Here is a 20442-nt window from a genome sequence, read left to right as displayed (position 1 = left end):
TCTGAAACAGGCTTCTGACTGACCAATGGAGCACAAGGTCCACCAACGGCTGCTGGCTCCAATCACAAGACACAGGAAACTGCCCCGCAGTGAATTTGACCCTTGGTCCAATGACAGCCGACAGCGGCTGTCCTGGGACTCGGGCGGAGGAGGTTTTTCACATCGCCAGCCACCTGACTGGTTAAACCTGGGACCTTCTGCACAGCCCGGCAAAGACACATGGCTGAGACACAGAAGAAGGAGGAGGAGAAGAAGAAGAGTTGGATTTATATCCCCTCTTTCTCTCCTGTAGGAGACTCAAAGGGGCTGACAAACGCCTCTCCCTTCCCCCCTCACAACAAACACCCTGTGAGACAGGTGGGGCCGAGAGAACTCTGAAGAACTGTGACTAGCCCAAGATTACCCAGATGGAGTGTGTTGGAGTGTACAGGCTAATCTGAATTCCCCAGATAAGCCTCTCAGACGGCAGAGCAGGGAATCAAACCCGGTTCCTCCAGATTAGAGTACACCTGCTCTTAACCACTACGCCACTGTCCCAGTTGCTGAATAGAACATCTTTGCTCAGAGGCAATCTACCTGTGAATGCAGTATTCCTTATGTGGGTCAAGGAATAGGGGAAAGTAAGCATCTTTTCCACAGCTTGACAGTCTAATGTCAAATTACAAATATAAATGAATAAATCTTACAGGTGAACGATTTGGCGCCTGGCACAACTCTGAGTTTCCAGGAAAGTGCAACTCGCAGCTGTGTTCTGGGTTGCCATTGGCTGTTCCTTAGAGGCCATAATCAAAAGATTATGGTTTGTATTCAGGGGCGTATCTGCCAGAGGAACATGGGGTATCACATGTCTCCAGGTGCATGCCATCTAATAATGTGTGGGGGCGTTGGGCCCGAGCCAAGCTTGCTGGCTCCAGGCAGTGGATCTGGGTGCCGTCACTGGCTTTGGGCAGTAGACCTGGGCGCCTCGCTGGCTTCAGGTGGTAGACCTGGGCGCCAGGATGAGGGAGGGCAGAAAATTTAGCTTTTGCCCCGGGTTCCATTTTTCCTAGATACGCCTCTGTTTATATTTATACTCTTGTGCCCAAAAGCATTTACTCGCATGTTACTAGGGTTGCCAAGCGGGGAGGGAGGGTTGCCAGATACAGGTTGGGGAGCTCAGGTTGGACAAAACCTAGGGATGACCAGGACTTCAGTGGGGTACAAAAATACCACCACAGAGCCCACACTCCAAAGCATCCACTGTTGCCCAGGGAAACTGATCTCTGTAATCTGGAAATGAGCTGCCATTATGGGAGCTCTCAAGGTCCCAACCTACTTGTTGCTGGCATTTTTTGTTGTTGATAATATAATGCTATACAAAACAGCAAGGCCGGATGTGACAGCAACCCACTTAAATAAAGCCACCTCTTGAAGGGGGGGCCCAGCAACTTCCGTTCATCCTCCTTAGAACCTTCATCATAGGATAATATTCATATGCAGCAAAGAACCATGGAGTCGTTCTTGGATGCGGTCAGGTTCTTCCAAGAGGTCGACAGTTGTGAAGGAGTTAAAAGCAGGGCACTCCCTCCCCCCAAATCCCCTTCCACCACCTGGTCCTCTGAGTTCCAGACTAATTAACTTTAGCCTTGATTAAGGTGGATGTAAAGGTGGAGGGGTGGGGAAAGGGATTGGAGAGAGAGATGCACCCCCCCACCCATCCATGATAAAAATAGAGGTTATAAGGTTGACACACTAATGTGAGACCAATTTCTGCAATCCCCTAATCTTGCATGGTTCAAGCTAAAACCACACATATATACATATGTGTATGCTTATATATTTTATACAAATGCACACATAAATTTTATACAAATACTGGATCTCAACCGGTATTTGCCCACACAGCACATTAAATTGGGCCAAATCAATTCCCTTGCAAAGATGTTTCAGCTGTTATCCCCCCCACCCCCGGTAGAATAGACAGGGTTCATGCAGACTTAGTGTTTTAAATAGCATCCAAGCAAATATAACCTTGGTTGCATCATCTCACATTCCAATAACTTTTTAAAGAGCACACTGATTTGCCCAGATGGCTAAACAGAACTTCCATTCTCAGAGGCAGTCTACTTCTGGGCACTGGGAATAAATTGGGAAGGGCTGCTGGTTTATGTGTCCACCTGAAGGCACCCTAAAGAGCCATCCTCTGTTGGAAATAGGATGATGGATCAGACGGTCCTTTGGCCTCCCCTCTGGCAAGCACAATTTGTTTCTTTTTTCTCATTCCAATGGGATTTAAAGTGTGTACTATTAAAAGACACAGAGCTTATGTCAATTTGTATTTCTTCAGCAAGGTTTGCTAAATACGGTTAATGAGGAAGTGGGTAAGAAAACCGTTGCAAGTACCTAGCTGCTAACAGAACACTCCTCGCGAGAGCTCAGCTGTTCTGCCATGTTTCCCCAATGCTTACTACAAAAATCAAATTCACAGAAGCAAGGAATGCTTGGGAGGGGTGGGAAAATGCTCCACTTCTAAAGACAGAGCTGCCATTCCTATGGGGGCTGGAGGGACAGAATTACAACTGACCTCCAGGCAACACAGGCAATTTCCCCACACAGAAAATGGCTGCTTGGGAGGGTGGACTCTGTGGGATCAGCTCCAGGGGAGGCCCTTCCCTAACCTTCCCTTCCCCAAGCCCCCCCTCCCCCCGGCACCACTCCCAAATCTCCAACCTGACGTTGCCAAAAACTAATAACAATGAACGGGTGCCATTGCTAACACACAGTATTAACCTGAAAACATATCACAACCTTTTCCTTAAATCAAGTTATAAGCCCACCTGATGGACTATGAAGGTGAAGGCGGAGGGCGGGATATAAATCGAATGAATGAATGAATGAATGAATGAATGAATGAATGAATGAATGAATGAATGAATGAATGAATGAATGAATGAAATCTGACTGGTCTTCCTCACTGTCATTTGTGTTTGCATATCTATACACTCTTACTGCATTGTTAAATATTTATACACACACCTTTCAAATGTTTTTATGTTTCAGATATATTAATGCCTTGATGTCTGCTGCCTTGGAGACTCGTATTTGGGTGGAAAAGCAGCATATATGGGAGGTTTTAAAATAAAATAAATCAAAACCAATGCAAAAAAAATCTTATTTATATATCGCATGGCAGAAGGGATAAACCAAACCTCAGGCTGATCTGGAACTAATACGGAACGCAGCAGAGAGCCACAGTGACCCCAGGGTGCCCCAACTGATCGGCCACTGAGGCATGCCATGCAGTGTTCCCTGAGTGTGCTAAAATTCATGTGTCAACACTTTTAGTGTCTTTGGGTTTCCTTCTTGAACACAAAGGTAGTATGTGCTTCACTGTTGCTTCATTTTTACAAATGTGAGTCTAATAAAAAATAATCCACACATAAACTTTTTAAGCTGTTTGAAACTGTCTGAATGTAGCTGTTGACCCACAGTTTGTTTTTCCCCCAATCCAACATCTCCCTTCAATTTATGTCCATTTGGGGACGTATAATTAAGCTCAGGGCTTTTAAAAAATTGTTTGCTAAGTGTAACATAAATGTATAAATGAAAAACAAATGTGTCAGTCTGGATCACACTCGTTCAGGGCATAAGAAACTGTTTCAAAACAAGTCCTTTGAAGATGCCAGCCAAAGATGCAGGCGAAATGTCAGGAGAAAATACCACTGGAACACGGCCATACAGCCTGGAAAACCCACAACATCCGACTGTTTCAAAATATTTCCCAGATAGCTTGCATCACTGAGCCCCCGACGCCAACCAGGTGCTGATAAACAGACTCTGCCACCTTCAGGGGAGAAAAACTGCATGATCCTGCTGCATCAAGAGACCTGGGATCCATCCAGCTCAGCGGAGTCTACTCTGATAGGCAGAAGCTCTCCCAAGCTGAAGGTATTGAACCCAGGACTGCCACGACCTCCCCTTCTGCTCCACAGGGATGTTCCCATCACATGGAAAGGAGGAGGGCACACTGCCCAAGCAACCCTGGACCAAACAGAAAAGTCAACCATTTGGCGGGAAAACACAGTGCCTTCTGTTTTAAGGGGATGCAGCCACACATCCAAGATGCCAAGACGGTTCCTGGCCGGCCGGCCGGCCCTCCTCCCTCCCTCCCTCCCTCCAAGGAATTCTTCTCCAAAGGTAATGCCTGCTGCCCCTCATAAGAGAACCTTCCTCACCTTCTGTCTCTCCCCTGCAGGACAGGATGCCTCCCACTACACCTGCATCAAATATATATATATTATATATATTATATATATATATATATATATAAACATTTAAAACCCCTCTGCCCAGCTGAGTGAAAATTAAAGTCCCAGTCCATAGACCTCCCTGACTGCAGCCAGCCCAGTGAGAGGAAGAGGCCCCGGCCCCGGCCCCGGGAGCGGCCTCCGTGGGTACTTACTGGGTGCGGAGAGTGAAGGCGGCGCTGGTGATGGAGGTGGGCAGGCTCAGGCCCTTGGTGATCTCCCGCCAGAGCTTCTTGTTGATGACTTCCACCAGGCCCCCCTTCTCAGTCACCAGGACGTAGAGCATGAACAGGTCGAGCACTTGCTTGGCCATGATCGGGATGCGGTTCACGGGGGTACCTGCAAGTGGAGGAGAAGCAGAGGCCAGTTGGGCAGTCGCGGGGGGGCGGGGGGGGGACTCCAGGAAGGGAGCTGCCCTGGCTGGCTGCAGAATCCTCAGTTTGCATTTGCCGAGCCAAGTTTCCAGCACGCAAAGGGGGGGGGGGGTAAGCCTGCTGAAATCTCAGCCGTCAAATGGTTGCTTCGTAGGTTTTCCAGCAGTGTCTTTAGTGCCCTGCCTGGATTCACTGGCCTGCCCCGTTCTGAGTAAGTGAAGCAAAGGTCATGATCCCCTGCACGGTGCCTATGGAGGCCACGGGGCCCACGGATACCTCTCCTGGCAGCTGGGCAGAACCGGAGCGAGGAGGAGCTGCGCCTGGGGCATAGGTGCGCCTTGTGCCCCCCCCGCCCGCCCCCACCATGCCCCAGAATGCCTCCGCCATGCCCCCGGTGCATCACGCCCCTTTCCCCTTGGCGCTACGCCCCTGGACCTGAGTGGGGCCAAATGGGGCTTTCCCCCAGCAAGGCCACCACAGCGAAAGGTACCATTGAAGATAAAGCTGTGTGTGCAAGAACGTCATTTTAAACAATGTGTTCATTTTAAAAGGAATCGTGCTAAACAGAGTCTTCAATCTGACATGTTGGGAAAGCTGATATTGGAGTTATGCACGGCCTCTCTCCCTGGGATTTTGTGCCCCCCGCCCCCCGCCCCGGGCCCCTCTCTCTTGTGGCAGCCATTTTGTGTTTGCCCCCACCGTCCAGTGTCAGGATACCAAAAGTGCCCACGCGCTCCTAAAGGTTAGGGACCCCTGATCCAGTTCTTATGGCAGTCATCATAAACTGAAACAACACCAAATTTTATTTTTTATGTACTTGATTGATAACCCCAATTGTTTTTCCCTAACGGGGATCCAGTGGGGCTGACATTATGCGCCCCCTCCATTTTATCCTCACAACAACTCCATGAGGTAAGTTGGGCTGAGAGGTCGTGTGAGGCCCACGATCACCTGGCAAAGCTTCCAGGGCGGGAGGGGGATTCGGACCAGGGGCCCACCCCCCACCCCTGGTCGGACAAGCTCGCCATGACGCCACGCGGGCTCTGAAGGACTCCCATGAGACACGAGTCACTTTCCCTTTTTCCAAGCCGTGTTTTGCAGATGTGGGGGCCGGGGGCCTGGCCCTTCTGCTGGACAAAAACTGGGCAATTCTTACGCAGTTCAATTGGTCGCTTCAAAACAGAAACGTGGCGAGCATCTACTGGGAGACAGGACCTGAGTTTGCAGGGACACTGAGGCTGATGCACGAGGGGGGGGGGGCATCTTCTGCTCACGAGGGAGCAGGTTTCATGGCGGGAGAGCAGAGAAAGGAAGTCTCCCCCCTTCAATTGCCATCAAAGCAGCCGGCACAGCAATTGGGTTGCTCACACACACAGAGACACACACAGGCGTTTCTTTGCCTCGCCCTCCTGCCCCCCTCCCCTGTTTATTGATTTACTACTTCCTAAAAAGCATGGGAAAAAAACCCCAGCAAAAAGCCCACCCAATTGTGGCTGGCGGGTCTTAATCCGGTGGTGTCTTCCTGCAATAAAAAGGTGCCTGGGGGAGGGGGGAGGGGGGGAGTTCGCCTCTGCTCAAAGACCAGATTTGTTAGGCACAAACCTTCACACATTTCCATCCTGAGCAGCCTCAATTGCCCTCATCTGCAAAACAGGAACAGCAGCGCTCCGCTTGCAATGTATTGCAGAGTGGGGCAAGAAGAGGCCTGCGAGCAATGCATCTGCCACCCCAGAGCTTCTTTCAAGATGCCCATCCAGCTGCTGCTTATTACGCTTGCTTGTTTTGCGCATAATGCACAAACCTGATTCGGAAAGACGGTGTGGTACTTTGTGTGCTCTCCTCTTGCGCCTGGGAGATTCAGATTTGAAACCCCACCAGTCTGTGGGGTGACCTTTAGCCAACTGCACTTCCTCTCCACAAAGGGCTATTGGAAAGCGGGGGGGGGGGGGTAGCCCCATCAACAGGAAGAATTCTTTTTCCCTGGTATTGTCATCAATTGCATAATACTGCAATTTGCTGGCTCGTTACCCACGGTGGGTAATTACAAGACGGAAGATACTTGAACGTCAGCAAATAAAACACTTTTCATGCCATTTTCCCCAAAGCGGAAACAGGGGTGCATGTTCTGTTCATGTCCTGCACCCGTTCCTTTAACAATGCAAGATGTTCCCAGCAACACCACAGCACAGCTCAGAAGCTTAAAGAAAAGGCAGCTGTAACATTTCACAAGTGGCACCATTAGTGCTGCTACCGTGAACATTTCTGTCATGTAGCCTGCGCTGGAAAAATAAACCACGTGACACTGTGACTTTCCAGCGTAGGTCAGCTTGAACTGGGGAATAGCTGGTTGCAGGACGTGCTTAGCCAAGCAGCGCCTGCACATTCGCCAGAGGAATTTTGAAAGGGGTGAGTTTGAGAGTTTTTAAACTGCAGAGGAGGTCAAACTGAAGGACAAACAGAGGCAGAGACAAGACCAAGGCACCCCAGGAAGGGGCGTGCTCCTGCTGGCCATCGTGGGTGCAAGTCCGGGCTCTACACCACAGGCCGTACAATCTTATGCTCCATGGCATAGCTAAGGGAGAGGAGAAACAGCAGAAATCTGTTCAGGGTGTCCCAGCAACTGCACCTCACTAGGTTTTCACTCTGGGAGACTGGCAGAAAGCAAAACACAGAGATTATTTGTGGCATCCTCCGTGGAATCTCGCCAAACTTGTGCCCGAGTAACTTCCTGTGAAGCACCTGGCCCCATTTCATGCTGTTTTCTTCCTTCTCATTAACCAGCATTACAGCCCATTTCTTCCTGGAATTCCGACTGCGCAAGAAGACTTTCATACTTTGGGCCCTTTATGAGAAGAGAGGGGTCACTAGGAAAAGTGGGATTTGGCAGGAAAAGAGGAAGACCCAACATGAGGCAGAATCAAGGCACCCACAGCTTCTGAGTTTGCAAGACCTGAGCAAAGCTGTCAGCGATAGGGTGGTTTGAAGGTCATTAATTCATAGGGTCTCCTAAGTCAGCAATTTGACAGCACTTAGCACACCACCAAGGACTGCAGCTCCTTCCTTCTTGAAAAACATGCTGTTGGTTTTTTGCAGCCTTCAGGCCCCCTGCTCCTTTCCCCTTCTCCTCCAAAGAGGAGTCCTCACTCCTGGCCTGGTGGAGGGTCCCCCCGCCCCCGCCGCCCTGCAGAGGACCATAAACTTGCTCAAAGTGCCCAGCAAGTTCCACTCCCTCCCTGGCCATTTCTAAGATGAACAGTCATTTCCCCCTCTCCCAATGAAAGCAAAGCCAGTCATTCTGGGCTGCCAAGAGCATCTGCTCCCCCCTGCCCCCCTTCCATTCCTTGGTTTAATGCAAACCTGCTTCCTCCTTAGCCTCCGTAAACACAGACAAGTATGTCAGTCATTCCTTGTGCTGCCAGGTCACCTGGAATATGGTTGCCCTGTTCTTGCCTGGTCCCATCTGCTTGGCCCCACCCCCGGCACTGAAGTTTAGGAGGGTTGTGGGGTTTTTTAAGAATTTCTTGCTCCACCTTCAGATACAGCCCAATGGATTTTTTAAAGGCTCACTTGTAAGCAAAGTTTTTAAGCCCCTGGAAACAGTTCCTGCACTCTCATAAAAACAGATTTTAAAGTAGGTATTTTTGTACCTGGAATATAATGAGAGACATGCTGGCAGATGAACCAAGCCTAAGAGCAGTAGATTTTTTTAAAAGTACAGATTGGCGGAAGAGTGTGCAGCACTGGCATCTTGTGTCTTTGCCCCTTTTCTGCATCCATTCCCCTTTGCATATGTATGTGCATCTTCCCTGCTTGTACCCTTCACACACAATACCCAACTGTTTATATGTGTTGTTCAGTCAGTCTAGAACATGCATATGACACACTTCCCCAAACACTGTTACAAATACTCCCTGATCATCACCACTGCCAAATCCCAGCCCGCAATAGTCCCAGCCTCTCCCTAAGTCACGTGCATGGACAAAGTTCTACGTTTCTGAGAAGTCAGAGTGTTCGTGAACATTCCATAACACTGTGCCAGCCAAGCAAACAGCCAGGAAAAACTAATTTGACGCCACTGAAGCCACAGCTGAGTCTTCAACAGCAACCTGCACTCACCTTGGGAAGAGGGTCTCCCTTTCCCCGTATTTATTTATTCATTTGCTTTATTTATACACCACCTTTCTCACCAGTGGAGCCCCAAGGTGGTTTACATCATTCTCTTCTCCTCCATTTCATTATTACAACAACCCTGTGAGGGAAGTGGGACTCAATAGGGATTCAGGTCAGATTTGGGGATGGAACCTGGGGAGGGCAAAGACCTCAGTGGGGACAATGCAAATGAACGAACAAACGAATGAAAGAAAGATTTATTTATGCTCATTGAACAGCAAGATGGGGACCATGCTATAGATATAGAGCATCCCTTTTCTCCAAGGGAACTGATCTCTCTAGTTCAAAGATGAGCTGTAATTCCAGGAGATCCCTGGGTCCCACCTGGAGGCTGGCATCCCTATGGGGCAAAAGTGTGTGGCTGGCCCAGATCCCCCGAGCAAGCTTCCGTGGCGCAAGGGAGGATTGAAAGCTGGATCTCCCACTCTAACCCCGACACCGCAATAACTCTCATCCGGGTTGAGGTTGTCTGATTTGGGGGTAAGTTTGAAAACCTTGCTAGATTCCCACGGGCTGTCCTATTCTGTGCCTTAACGCACCTCTCCAGGGGCTTGGGTGACGGCCAGAAAAAGATCATCCACACCTAAACAGATGCTCAGAGAGAAGGACTGGCGGAGCCACTGGCAAGTGGGCGGCTGGTGGATTCTCACCTCGCTTCTGCATGAAGCTGAAGAGGTCGTCCAGGAACTCTTTCCTCTTGGGGTCCCCATCAAGTTCGTAGAGCTGCAGGGGGAGAAAGAAAGAGGCAGCGCCAGGTTACAGACCAAGCAAGGAGGACACAGCCAATGCCAGCAGGGCAGGAAACGGGCCCCCCAAAAGCCAGAGCCTTTTACAAACACATTGAAACAAGTTTTAATGGAAGAAAACTTAACTGAGGGGAGGCAGCTAGCAAGTGTTAAGCTATATAACACACAAGAATCCATAGAATAGAATCCTAGAGTTGGAAGAGACCCCAAGGGCCATCCAGTCTAACTCCCTGCCATGCAGGAACACACAATCAAAGCACTCCCGATGGATGGCCATCCAGCCTCTCTTTAAAAACTTCCAAAGAAGACTCCACCACTCTCCAAGGCAGTGCATTCCACTGTCAAACAGCCCTGACAGTCAGGAAGTTTAGGTGGAATCTCCTTTTCTGCACCTTGAATACATTCCTCCTGGTCCTAGTCTCTGGAGCAGCAGAAAACAAGCTTGCTCCCTCTTCAATATGGCATCCCTTCAAACACCTAAACATGGCTGACATGTCCCTCTGTAACCTTTGCTTCTCCAGACTAAATATCCCCAGCTCCCTAAGTCGTTCTTTGTAGGGCATGGACTCCAGACCTTTCACCATTTTGGTTGCCCTCCTCTGGACCCTTTTTGGCTTATCAATATCCTTGAATTGCGGTGCCCAGAACTGGACACAATATTCCAGGCGAGGTCCAAGCAATGCAGAATAGAGTGGTACAATTACATCCCTTGATCTTGACACTATACTCAGTATTGATGCATCCCAGAATTGCATTGGCTTTCTTGACCGCTGCATCACACTGCTGACTCATGTTCAGTTGGTGGTCTACAGCAATGGTAAAATCACAGGGAACCAAGAGGCATTCCTTTTAAGGCAACCCAAAAGAAACAGGCTTCCAGGCGTTGCCAGCCCATCACGCTTAAGAGGGGACCCTACCCCAAATGTATTTACTTCATTTGTACCCCACCTTTCTCCCCAAACCGGCTCACAGCATTCTCCTCTCCTTTATTTTGTCCTCACAACAACCCAGTGAGGTAGGATAGGCCGAGAATGTGTGATTGGCCCAAGGTCACCCAGCTAGCTTCCATAGATGAGTGGGGATTTGAACCTGGGTCTCTCAGATCCTAGTACAATACTCTATCCACATACACACACACACACACACACACAGAGTGAGATCCTAGCCCACATTAGTGTATTTGGCTTGGGGAAAAGCCCTGCCCAAGCCCAAGAAGAAATCAGTCTCCGACACCCGTGCCCTACCCTGGTACAGCCACTTCACTTCCAGGCTGGCTGGAGCTCCTATTTAAGGATTAACATACCAAGCCCATCCCTGGCATAATTAGACGTTGCACAGTACCGCAAAGCGCACCGTCAGCAACTTGGCTCATGCAGCTGTGGAGCCTCGGGGGGTGACACCACCAAAAAGGCTGGCGGGACCCAAGCCAGATTCCTGCCGCACCCTCGTCTATGGCTTCCAGGTTTTCTGCCTCCTCCTCCTTCCTGCCGCCAGCTCGCTTTCAAGAAGGGCAGACAGATGTCTTTCGAGGGATGGTTGCATCATGGTGACGAAGCACCCACCTCGCTCCTTTGAGGAGCAACCTATTCCGCTTAACCTTTGAGGTCCTTTAAGGGTGTTAAACCGTTGAACACCTTGAACATTGGCTAATTAAAAGCAGGCAGCAGAATTCTGAAAGTGGCTCACAGTCAACAAAAAAATATTGCAACCCCCCCCCCCCAAAAAAAAACAACAACAACAACCCAGATCTGAGAGAAGAGGCATTTCCTCATCCTAGGGTACTGCAGCCCAACCCTCTCTTTTTAAAGGCAGCCATTTTAATCAGAACCATTATTTTCCATCTATGTGAAAAAGAATCAATCAGGTGTTCTCTGCACTCAAAGCAGCACCTGAATAAAACCATCTCGCTGTGTTTTGCTTTTAAAGTGGCAGAGTTTTAATGCTTCAAAGGTCTGACGGCCTCAGAAGGTCAGTCCGCCATAGCTGATCTGTTTAAAAAACCACCTCCCCTCTTAACTGTATAGGAGTCTTCTAGGGAAGAGTATTCAATATAATGGGGGTCACTGTGACTGCCCTAATTTCTGTATGCAGCAACAGGTCTTTGGGGCACAGCCCTGACTTTTGGAGGGTTGCATTTGTCCTTCATATACCTTGGTTCCCAGCCATTTATGGGTTTAAACATGACATCCATGCACCCCCAAGGACTCCCATATCTTAACGCTCCCTTCTTCCAAGAAGCTCAAGGACCCCATTTATCCTCACAGCAGCCCTTGAGGTAGGTCAGGGAGAGAGAGAGACACACACACAGAGACAGAGACAGAGACAGACTTCACTGTCCAGACCCAAACAGCAAAGGTTGCTGGCTCAACTTTTCAGTGCAAGAAAGATCTGGCCTACTTCCAAGGGCCTTGTGGGAAATATTACTCAAAAGCCCACTGCCCTGAACATGGCTAACAGGCCTAGTCTCCATGGATTATTTTTTGCTCGGCCTCCCTTCAAGCCGAGTAACCCAGAGTCTACGACCATATCTTGTGGTGGAGAGTTCCACAGCTTTTTGTCCTGTGTGTGAAGAAATGCCTCCGTTTGTACATCCTGAATCAGCTACTGCCAGACCTCAGTTTCAGGAGATCAGTGGCCCTAAAGAAAATGGATGCTTTGGAGGGCGGGCAATAAGGCACTATATCTTGCTATGGCCCCTCCTCGCCTCATACCCCACCTTGCTCTGACGCCCAATTCCCCAGGAATTTTCCAGTCAGAATGGGCAACTCTTAGCCACCCTTGGATGAAGGGAATAGTCCTGTTTAGCCTCCAAAGCGAGGGCGGGGGGGCCGGGGGGGTGGACGGACAAACCGGGTTCAAAAACTGACTACTGTCAAAAAGAAAGTCCCACTAATCTAGTCACTCCCCAGCCCCCACCCTGCACTCCAAAGTTGGAACCAACATATTGCTAATGGGGCTAGAACAGGGGTCTGCAACCTGCAGCTCTCCAGATGTTCATGGACTACAATTCCCATCAGCCCCTGCCAGCATGGCCAATCCCCACCGCCTCCCTGGAACTAGAACAAGAGGGCAGAATATAGTTATCCTCTGCAAAGCTGCCTTGACATCACACAGTGTCGTGAGGGGTGGGCTGGCCTCTGCTGGTTGCCAGGGGGACCTCCAAAAAGGAATTTGGGACCCTTTGCCAACATGGATGGACCTCCTCATCTACCCACCATTACATTTTTAACCCTACCTGACCTCCAAAGAGCTCACAACAGCCCGGCAGGCAGGCAGGCAGGCAGGCAGGCAGAGATTGTTTAGCTCCAAGGCCCAGCAGGAATTTGATCTTGGACTAACCAGATCTTGACAGCAAATCACTGTCCTGCACTGGATAACTCCCTGCCATGTTGTGCCAACTCATCATGTTAAGTTTTTAATTGGGTGACAGTCTCACTTATAATAAACACACGCATGCACGCCCATGCCTTATGCACAACATGCCCATGCCTTATGCACTCCCATGCCTTATGCACAACATGCCTCAACTTGTGCAGCATCAGATAGCTGCAACGATGGCGTAATAACAATAATAGAACCCTGACATTCATTCTAACCCATAGTTTCCTGTGACATCTACAATTACCATTATCTTAAAACCTTCCCTCCCTCTCATCCCCCATCTTGGGGGAGCCTCTAACCAGTCAGATCAGAAAACAATATTTGATAAAAGGTCAAACTATTTTCTCTCTACAGCACTCCACACGCCTGAGTTCTGTCCCAGGGCCAAGCAGGGGGTTCCACAAACATAGTTATCTGCGGCAACTAGAAATGTAATTCCAGTGATCATGTGGGGAAACCTGCAGTGTACTTTGACCCCCTCCCCCCAAAACCTCCCTCTCTGAAACACAGCAAAATGCTACTGAGCAATAAGGGCAAGATGGCTGGGGACAGAAGGGATCTTTGTGGTGGGGGTGGGAGCAAAGGCTGCTCTTGGACACCTTGAACGGGAGAGATCCCCCCCCCACAATACATGCCAGCTGCTTTTCACACACACACATACACACCCACCCCGGGAAGCCCTCTCACTGAAAAACAACAGCAAAACTTCCGTGGCTATTAGAAACCAGTCTGGCTCCGACGTCCAACCAGTGGTTTGTGGACCCATCCCGGGGGGGTCGCAGTTTCCAAATCAGGGCCAAAACAGAAGGGAAGGGAGAATCATGGATATGATCACGGTCAAAAACATTTTGCTTCTCAACCTGTTCCCGGAGGGGTGGGGGGCAGCTTAGAGGACCCGTGCATTTCTTCAAAGCACTGAACCCTCTCCCCTGCATTTGCACACTCAAGCGAAGGCCTCCGCCAGCTCGTGCGGCTGGACTGCATTCCCTGTCTTCTGCCCGGGTGGAGGGGCTTCTTTGCAGCAGGGAGGAGAGCCTACCCCAGCTCTGCCGCAAATGGCCCACTGCGCCCCGCTCCCTGCTATTAATAGTTCCTCCACTCGGTTGGCAGGAATGCCGGGTCGTGGACAGCACCAGCATTAACCCTCTCATCACACCGGGGCGGACATTTGCGGAAACTGAAGACGGCACAGAATTACCACGCTGCTCAGATCACAGGACTGTGGTCCCCACACACCTGGCAGCTCTGTGCAGGTACCAAAAGTAGGGCACTGATAGGCAAGCTCTGGAGGCTTGAGAAGGTTGGCACAGCCAGCTGGGAGGAAAGCACAAATCAAGGTAAAACCAGCAAAAGCAATAAGGGTATGGTGTGGTGGTGAAGAGTGGTGGACTCTGATCTGGAGAACCAGGCTTGATTCCCCACTCCTCCATGTGAAGCCTGCTGGGTGACTTTGGGCCAGCCCCGGTTCTCTCTGAACTCTCTCAGCCCCATCGACCTTACGAGGTGCCTGCTGTGAGGAGAGGAAGGGGAGGTGATTTTAAGCTGGGCATAAGCCCAAACTCTTCTCTTCTTCTAATTTAAGGCTGGGTGTTGAGGAAGAACCACCTCTCTGCCGAAGGGTAGAGATCCGCCAATGCAATCCTAAACAGGGTTATACCCTTTTAAGGCCACTGACTTCAGTGCACTTTGAAAGGCAATACTCTGCTTAGGAGTCGCAGCCGCCCAGCGAAGCCCATTCTGAAAAAGAAATAATTTCTTGACACAGTGAATTCAACTGACTCACAAGAGTCTGACCCCCACCCTGCCCCCAGCAAAAGGACACATTTTGACGCGATGTCATGGCCAAAGGAAATTCTCCCTCCTAAAGGCAGGACCTGGAAATGTGCCTGTTATGGAATAATGCACCCAACTGATCAAGCAGATGCCCCAGTTGCGGGAGTTCTGTGGAACTGCCTGACACAAGATGGGGAAAGGGCTGCAGATGTCAATGGTGTTTGGCGAGTCCTTTGAGAAGAACAGGACTTCATGAACGGCCCTCCACCCAGACAGCAACACAGGTGACCCTCTGGACAGCGGATGGAGGGGGACAGACTAGGGGGAGGGACCTGGTTGACAGTCCCCGTTTGGTAGCATCCCCAGATTTGCCCTCTCACCCGGCCCTTAAGTGTGGACATTGTCCTCCTTTTTCTGGGGAGGGGGGTGTCTTTTCTCTGTGGAAACGTGGCTTGGCTTGTTGACATGAGCACTGGATGACATTTTACTCAGCAAGCCCCACTGGAAGCTTCCACTCCGAACACCCGAACGAAGCTCCAGCCTCCCGGCAATCACCTTGCTCATCCTCTTCTGTACTTTGTCTGGCTCTACAAATACCCTTTTTCAGATCCTGCAACCGGAACTGCACACAGTTTTTTCCAAACGAGGCCACACTATGATTTTCTGCCAGGGGACTGCAATATGGGCTATTCTCAATCCCTTCCCTAATAATCCACAACATGGAACTATGGTCGAATCCCCACTGGCGATTAATCCCATGATAGTCACCTGAAATATCAAGGTTTCAGGACGAACCCCCCACAGCAACACTGACAAACACGGATTCATTCCAGTTCAGGCGCTCCAGTTCGACCCCTTATCATTTGTTTTCCTAGGATTGAGCACCTTTTCAGAAAACATGGGTCTAATCCAGATCAGTGGGGAGGATCAGGGATTTGATCCACATTTGTATTTCACGCCATAGGGAGTGAGGTGGGGGATTCAATCAATGAGAGTGCGGCGGGTGAAGTGCGCACTGCCTTTTTTTCCACGTCACCAGCTCAAACGTGGGGATGCGAAAAAGTCGACATGAGAATGCGGGCACGTTAAAACATGAGCACACAGGTCCGAAACTTCTGTGCCAATATGTCAATGCGTTCACAAAATTGTTCAATAAAGCAAGACGGCAACATGATAGCCTATCAGGAGAAAGCTGCTTGGCCGGGTTTACTGTGCATGCGTGCTAACGTACCACATATTCTGGTGCAATTTTTTAAAAAAAGGTTCCAACCCCAACATGGCCCGATAGCCAATCAGATAGACCCGTTGAGCCAATCGTGTGCCTGTGGGGATTGCTGCATTGTTTGAATCCATGATGGGCACAGATGTCTTCACTAGCAACATACTGCAGTGGGAATGGTGAAACCTCGATGAAAAGGTGCCAATTCTTTTGAAACCTGGATGTATCTAGATTCATTTCTCAGTGGGGATTCGGCCTGTGAGGCCCCAATCTGAGATTCAACTTTGCTGATGGAGCACAGCTAAAAGGTGCAACTTTTTAAGCGTTTCCACAGAGTTGAAACTCACCTTTGATTCATGTGAAGGACTGAACTACTACTGAACATGGAAGTACCGCCCTGAGGGGAGCGGGTGCTTTGAAAAAAGATGGATCCCAAGGAAGACCAGTGGGTCGAAGAAAAGGGGCGGGGGTCAGGGGGCTTTCGGCATCCATTGCTCCTTGAATTTGTTTTGCTGTCAATATTTTGCTGTCAATTTTGCTGAGATCCCCCCCCCCCGACACAAACACAAACCCACCAACAGGGAATTGAAGTCTGCCCTGTCACACCCCCACCCCCCACATTAAATATACATCCGCCATATTTGTACATCATATCTTTTGAGGGATGTCTAAAACACCCCTGCTGAAAAACCCCCAAGGATAAACAAGGCATCCCTCGTTCAACGCTTACCCGTGCCTCGGTCTTCCGTCTGTCATACGGAGACAATAATTCAGACTACTCCACAGGGCTGTTATAAGGACTGGATAGAGACAACATGCTTGGAACTTTCCAGAACAGTCACAAACAAAAATGGCAGGTGATGGGCTGCACCCATTTGTCTCAGCAAGGCAGACAAAACAAAAGTATGGGTCCAAATGGGGCCAAACCATCAATGCCCGTATTTATGGGATCATCGCTGAAGCCCCTTCTTTAATGTTTCCAAAACATCACCGTCTAACCTGAGATCAACATATCCCCCATTTCCAATAGTCCAAGCACACACAAATGGAAACAGGCACCATCTTTTTGGAGTGAAGAAAAATACAGCAGCAATTTTTGGTCCTGCACACTTTGGGCCCCTTCTTCAGAAGGAACCCATCTCAGAAGAACTACTACTCATGAAGAGCTGCAACAGGCAGACTCTTCATAGACCAGATAACTGGGTCATCACTGAATTATCCAACTGCTCCTGACGTTGGGAGCAGAACTCTTTCCCCTTGCTCCCCCCTCCCCATACACAGGCCAACCCAGGTGAGAACAGAGACATAGCGGGCACCACCTTGGTTCATTTCTCAGTGCAAGCTGCAATTCTGTTGGTGCGCCGCATGACTGCCCTTCGTGCACCTTTTCCAGAAGGGACATGGCACAAATCAGCCAAACCATGTAACACCCCCCCCCCCGCCCCCCGCAGCAGCCTCTTTGTTGGCCAACTAGCATTTATTGCACAAGAGCTCAGGTAATGGAAGGCAGCCAGCGGGGAGGGAGGGGAGATAAGAAAACTGAGGAACTGAAAAGCTGTTTATGTTCCAGGCAGCCTCTGAAACCAGGAAGCCAATTACAGAGCTGCCGTTTGGGGGCGCTGCTTCCTGTTACACCCTGTGATGGAAATAAGCAGGTGCGTCGCGGAGAAGCTTCTCCCCGGCTCCAGAGTTTGCGCCTCCTGCGCCAACGAACAGCGGTCCTCATTCTGACGCGTCAGAACTTCATTAAAGCGCCACTTTGCAGCAAAGGGCGATTAAAAGTCACCAGTGAATGCCAGGCCCCAACTGCCTTGTCTAACAGCCTGGGCACCCGAAAAAGACCGTTTCTCTTCACCAGAGTCCTCCATAATCCACAGGGCAGACAGAGTAGCAATGCAAGCCCCCCCCCCCCCCCACTGCTTCATTCATTTACAGAACTCCTTCAGTATCAGCAAAGCACCCCACAGATTCAGACCCTCAAAGCACTGCACACCAACGTCCTGTCCCCGACACATTCTCATTCCCCACACTGCTGGAATATTTGCTAACGTTCCGTGGCAACACACTGGCCGAGCAACAAGCTGGGTGGCTTTTCCTGGTGACCTTTGATTCTTCTTCAAAGCCACCAAAGCCACTCAAACACAGTGCTCTGAACACCCCCAAAAATCTGCCTGTAAAGTCAATAGCATTGTTTCTCTCTATTAAAAAAAAGATGAGAAGTTTCATGTGCAGATGCACCACAAGGGAACCCAGGAGGGATGAACAACAACAACAGGGAGAGCGACATAGAAGGCCGATGCAATCCAGGCCAGTCTGGTAGCGCTGACCCTTCCCCTCCCCCAGCTATTAAAGTGCACATTCTTAAACCATTAGCCAGTGCGCACAATTAGCTCTCTCAAGATCTAATGTGCAGAAAACAGTCATTTGTTTGACTGTAGGGGGATTTCCACAACTTGCCCAGAAATGCAAGGAATGCTGAGGAAAGTAGCCCTTCAAACATGCAGAATCGCACACCCCCTCCCTTGCAGAAACACACAGCCAAATCGCACCCCCTCCTTCCAGGCTTCTGACCCTGAATCTTGTAAGACCCAGAACCAGTCAGCTAGAGAGCTGGACAGTGGTTCTGAAAGCTAGCCTGGTATGGTTGACAGTATGAATCTAGGAAATCTGGGTTTGAATCCCCCCTCCTCACAGGCTGACCCTCAGTTGGTTGTACACACACTTGGCCTAACCGACCTCACAGGGTCATTGTTAGGATAAAACAGCGAGGAGAACAATGTGGTGTGCTGCTTTGGCTCCCAATTAGTGGGAAAAGGAAATTAATAAAAGTGGGAAATTAATAAAATAAACAAACAAATAAATAAATAATCTCTGCAAATAGATCCCTTCTCCATTTAAACACCTTCCACTGCTTTATCAAGTCCCTTCCTGGTTTACTGGAAATTAGAAAAGAGGGGAAAGTACAAAATCCACACACATTCCCCCCCCCCCCCCCACACACACACAATACCACTGTGATGGTTGCAGGTTGAGGACTAGTTCTTTTAAAAGTACTACATACACAGCTGTGAAATTCACTGCCACAAGATGTGGCAACAGCCACTAGCAGAGATTACTTTAAAGAGCGGACACGATGAATTGAAATCAATTTTATATCCAGCACACCTGTGCCCCAAATTTCCTCTAAAATGTGGCTCATGCTATTCCCCCCCCTCATTCTATCCTAACAACCCTGTGAGGTAGGTTACACCTAGAGAGAACAACCCAGAGAGCTTCACAGCTCAGCAGGGATTTGAATCTGGGTCTCTCCAGTCTGACTGGGAATGGGCTTAGCCACAGGGCGTCTGGATCAGCTGCCCCAGGCTGGGCCCCATCTTGCATGGGGTAAGGGCCACCCCTTCTTGGGGTTGCAGGGTGGGGGCAGTGGCCCCATCGTTGACATGTGTCCAGGGTTTCAGGTTCATTAAGATCACCCCTGAACCCAACGCTAATTACTCACTTGCAACATGACCAAGCGTTCAAAGCAGGAGTCAAGATGGCACCTGTAGGTCCATGGGCCCAAATGTACCTGCCTGCAGGTCAAAGCAAAGGCCCAACCTTTCCCCAACATGTCAGGAGGGCCGCTGCAGGTGCTCCAACACCAGGCAAAAGCCCAGGCAGTCATGCCTGTCGTTTGAATAGGCTTTCCACTTGGCCACCTTCCCCAGGACACTGAGCCCTGTGGGAGTAGGGCAGTCTATTACATTAAATAATAAATTAAAAAATATGCACCCAACCCCCCGTCATCCCCAATAAGGGTCATGATCCCCACAAACCCCAATGAAGCTGGCGTGACTCCCACAAGCCACAACGAGGCCTTTGAGATTCCCACAAGCCACAATGAGGCCTTTGGCAGGGACGTAGGTATAGATTTTTTATGGGGGGATTCAGGGGCGGGGCCACGCCCCCTCCTACCCCTGGGGCGTGGCCACACCTCCCCAAGCCATGTCCCCAGCCTCAGTGCTTGTAAAAGCAGCTCTCTGAGCCCAGGGGCAGCAGACCCCGCTCCCCGCCCCCCCCCGCCCCCCCCCGCCAGCTGGGCTCCCAGCCAGCAGCTGGCAGTCCCTCTTCCCCTCCCCTTCGGGCTGAGGCGTAGCTAGGGAAAATGGAACACTGTGTAAAATCGAGTTTTGCGCCCCCCTCTCTCCATGGGCGGCCACTGTGATGCTGGAATCCATCCCCAACAGCATCACTTTCGGTGGTGTTAAACTAGAGACCCCAAATTCTCCTTTTAAACAACATTGAAAGTGATGCTGTTTTGAGGTGGATTCTCCTCCACCCTGAAACAGCATCACTTTCAATGTTTAAACTGGGGACTTCAGTGTAAAGGTTTCAATGGTGTTGATGGTAAGGGCAGCCGCCTAACCTTGAGTACATTCCACAGCCCGGGCGATGGGCCAGCTTCATCGGCGGAGACTTTATCTCTGCGCGGGAGATGAGGTCTCCGTTCCCAT

At 50.0% G+C, this 20442-nt stretch overlaps 1 protein-coding gene across 1 annotated transcript in view; it reads right to left on the bottom strand.

The window, feature by feature from the left end:
- ARID3A (AT-rich interaction domain 3A) overlaps nt 1-20442 on the bottom strand; it is a 68742-nt gene that overhangs the window by 10797 nt on the left and 37503 nt on the right. The window contains exons 4-5 of the mRNA XM_048497128.1: nt 9481-9553; nt 4442-4625 (exon numbers count right to left, since the gene is read on the bottom strand). Coding sequence (XP_048353085.1) covers nt 4442-4625; nt 9481-9553 — 257 coding nt within the window. The remainder of the gene's footprint in view (nt 1-4441; nt 4626-9480; nt 9554-20442) is intronic.

This window comes from Sphaerodactylus townsendi, linkage group LG05 (genome assembly GCF_021028975.2).
Source record: "Sphaerodactylus townsendi isolate TG3544 linkage group LG05, MPM_Stown_v2.3, whole genome shotgun sequence".
Taxonomy (NCBI): domain Eukaryota; kingdom Metazoa; phylum Chordata; class Lepidosauria; order Squamata; family Sphaerodactylidae; genus Sphaerodactylus; species Sphaerodactylus townsendi.
Note: the sequence above shows the minus strand (reverse complement) of the source record. Positions and strands in the feature narration are given on the sequence as shown.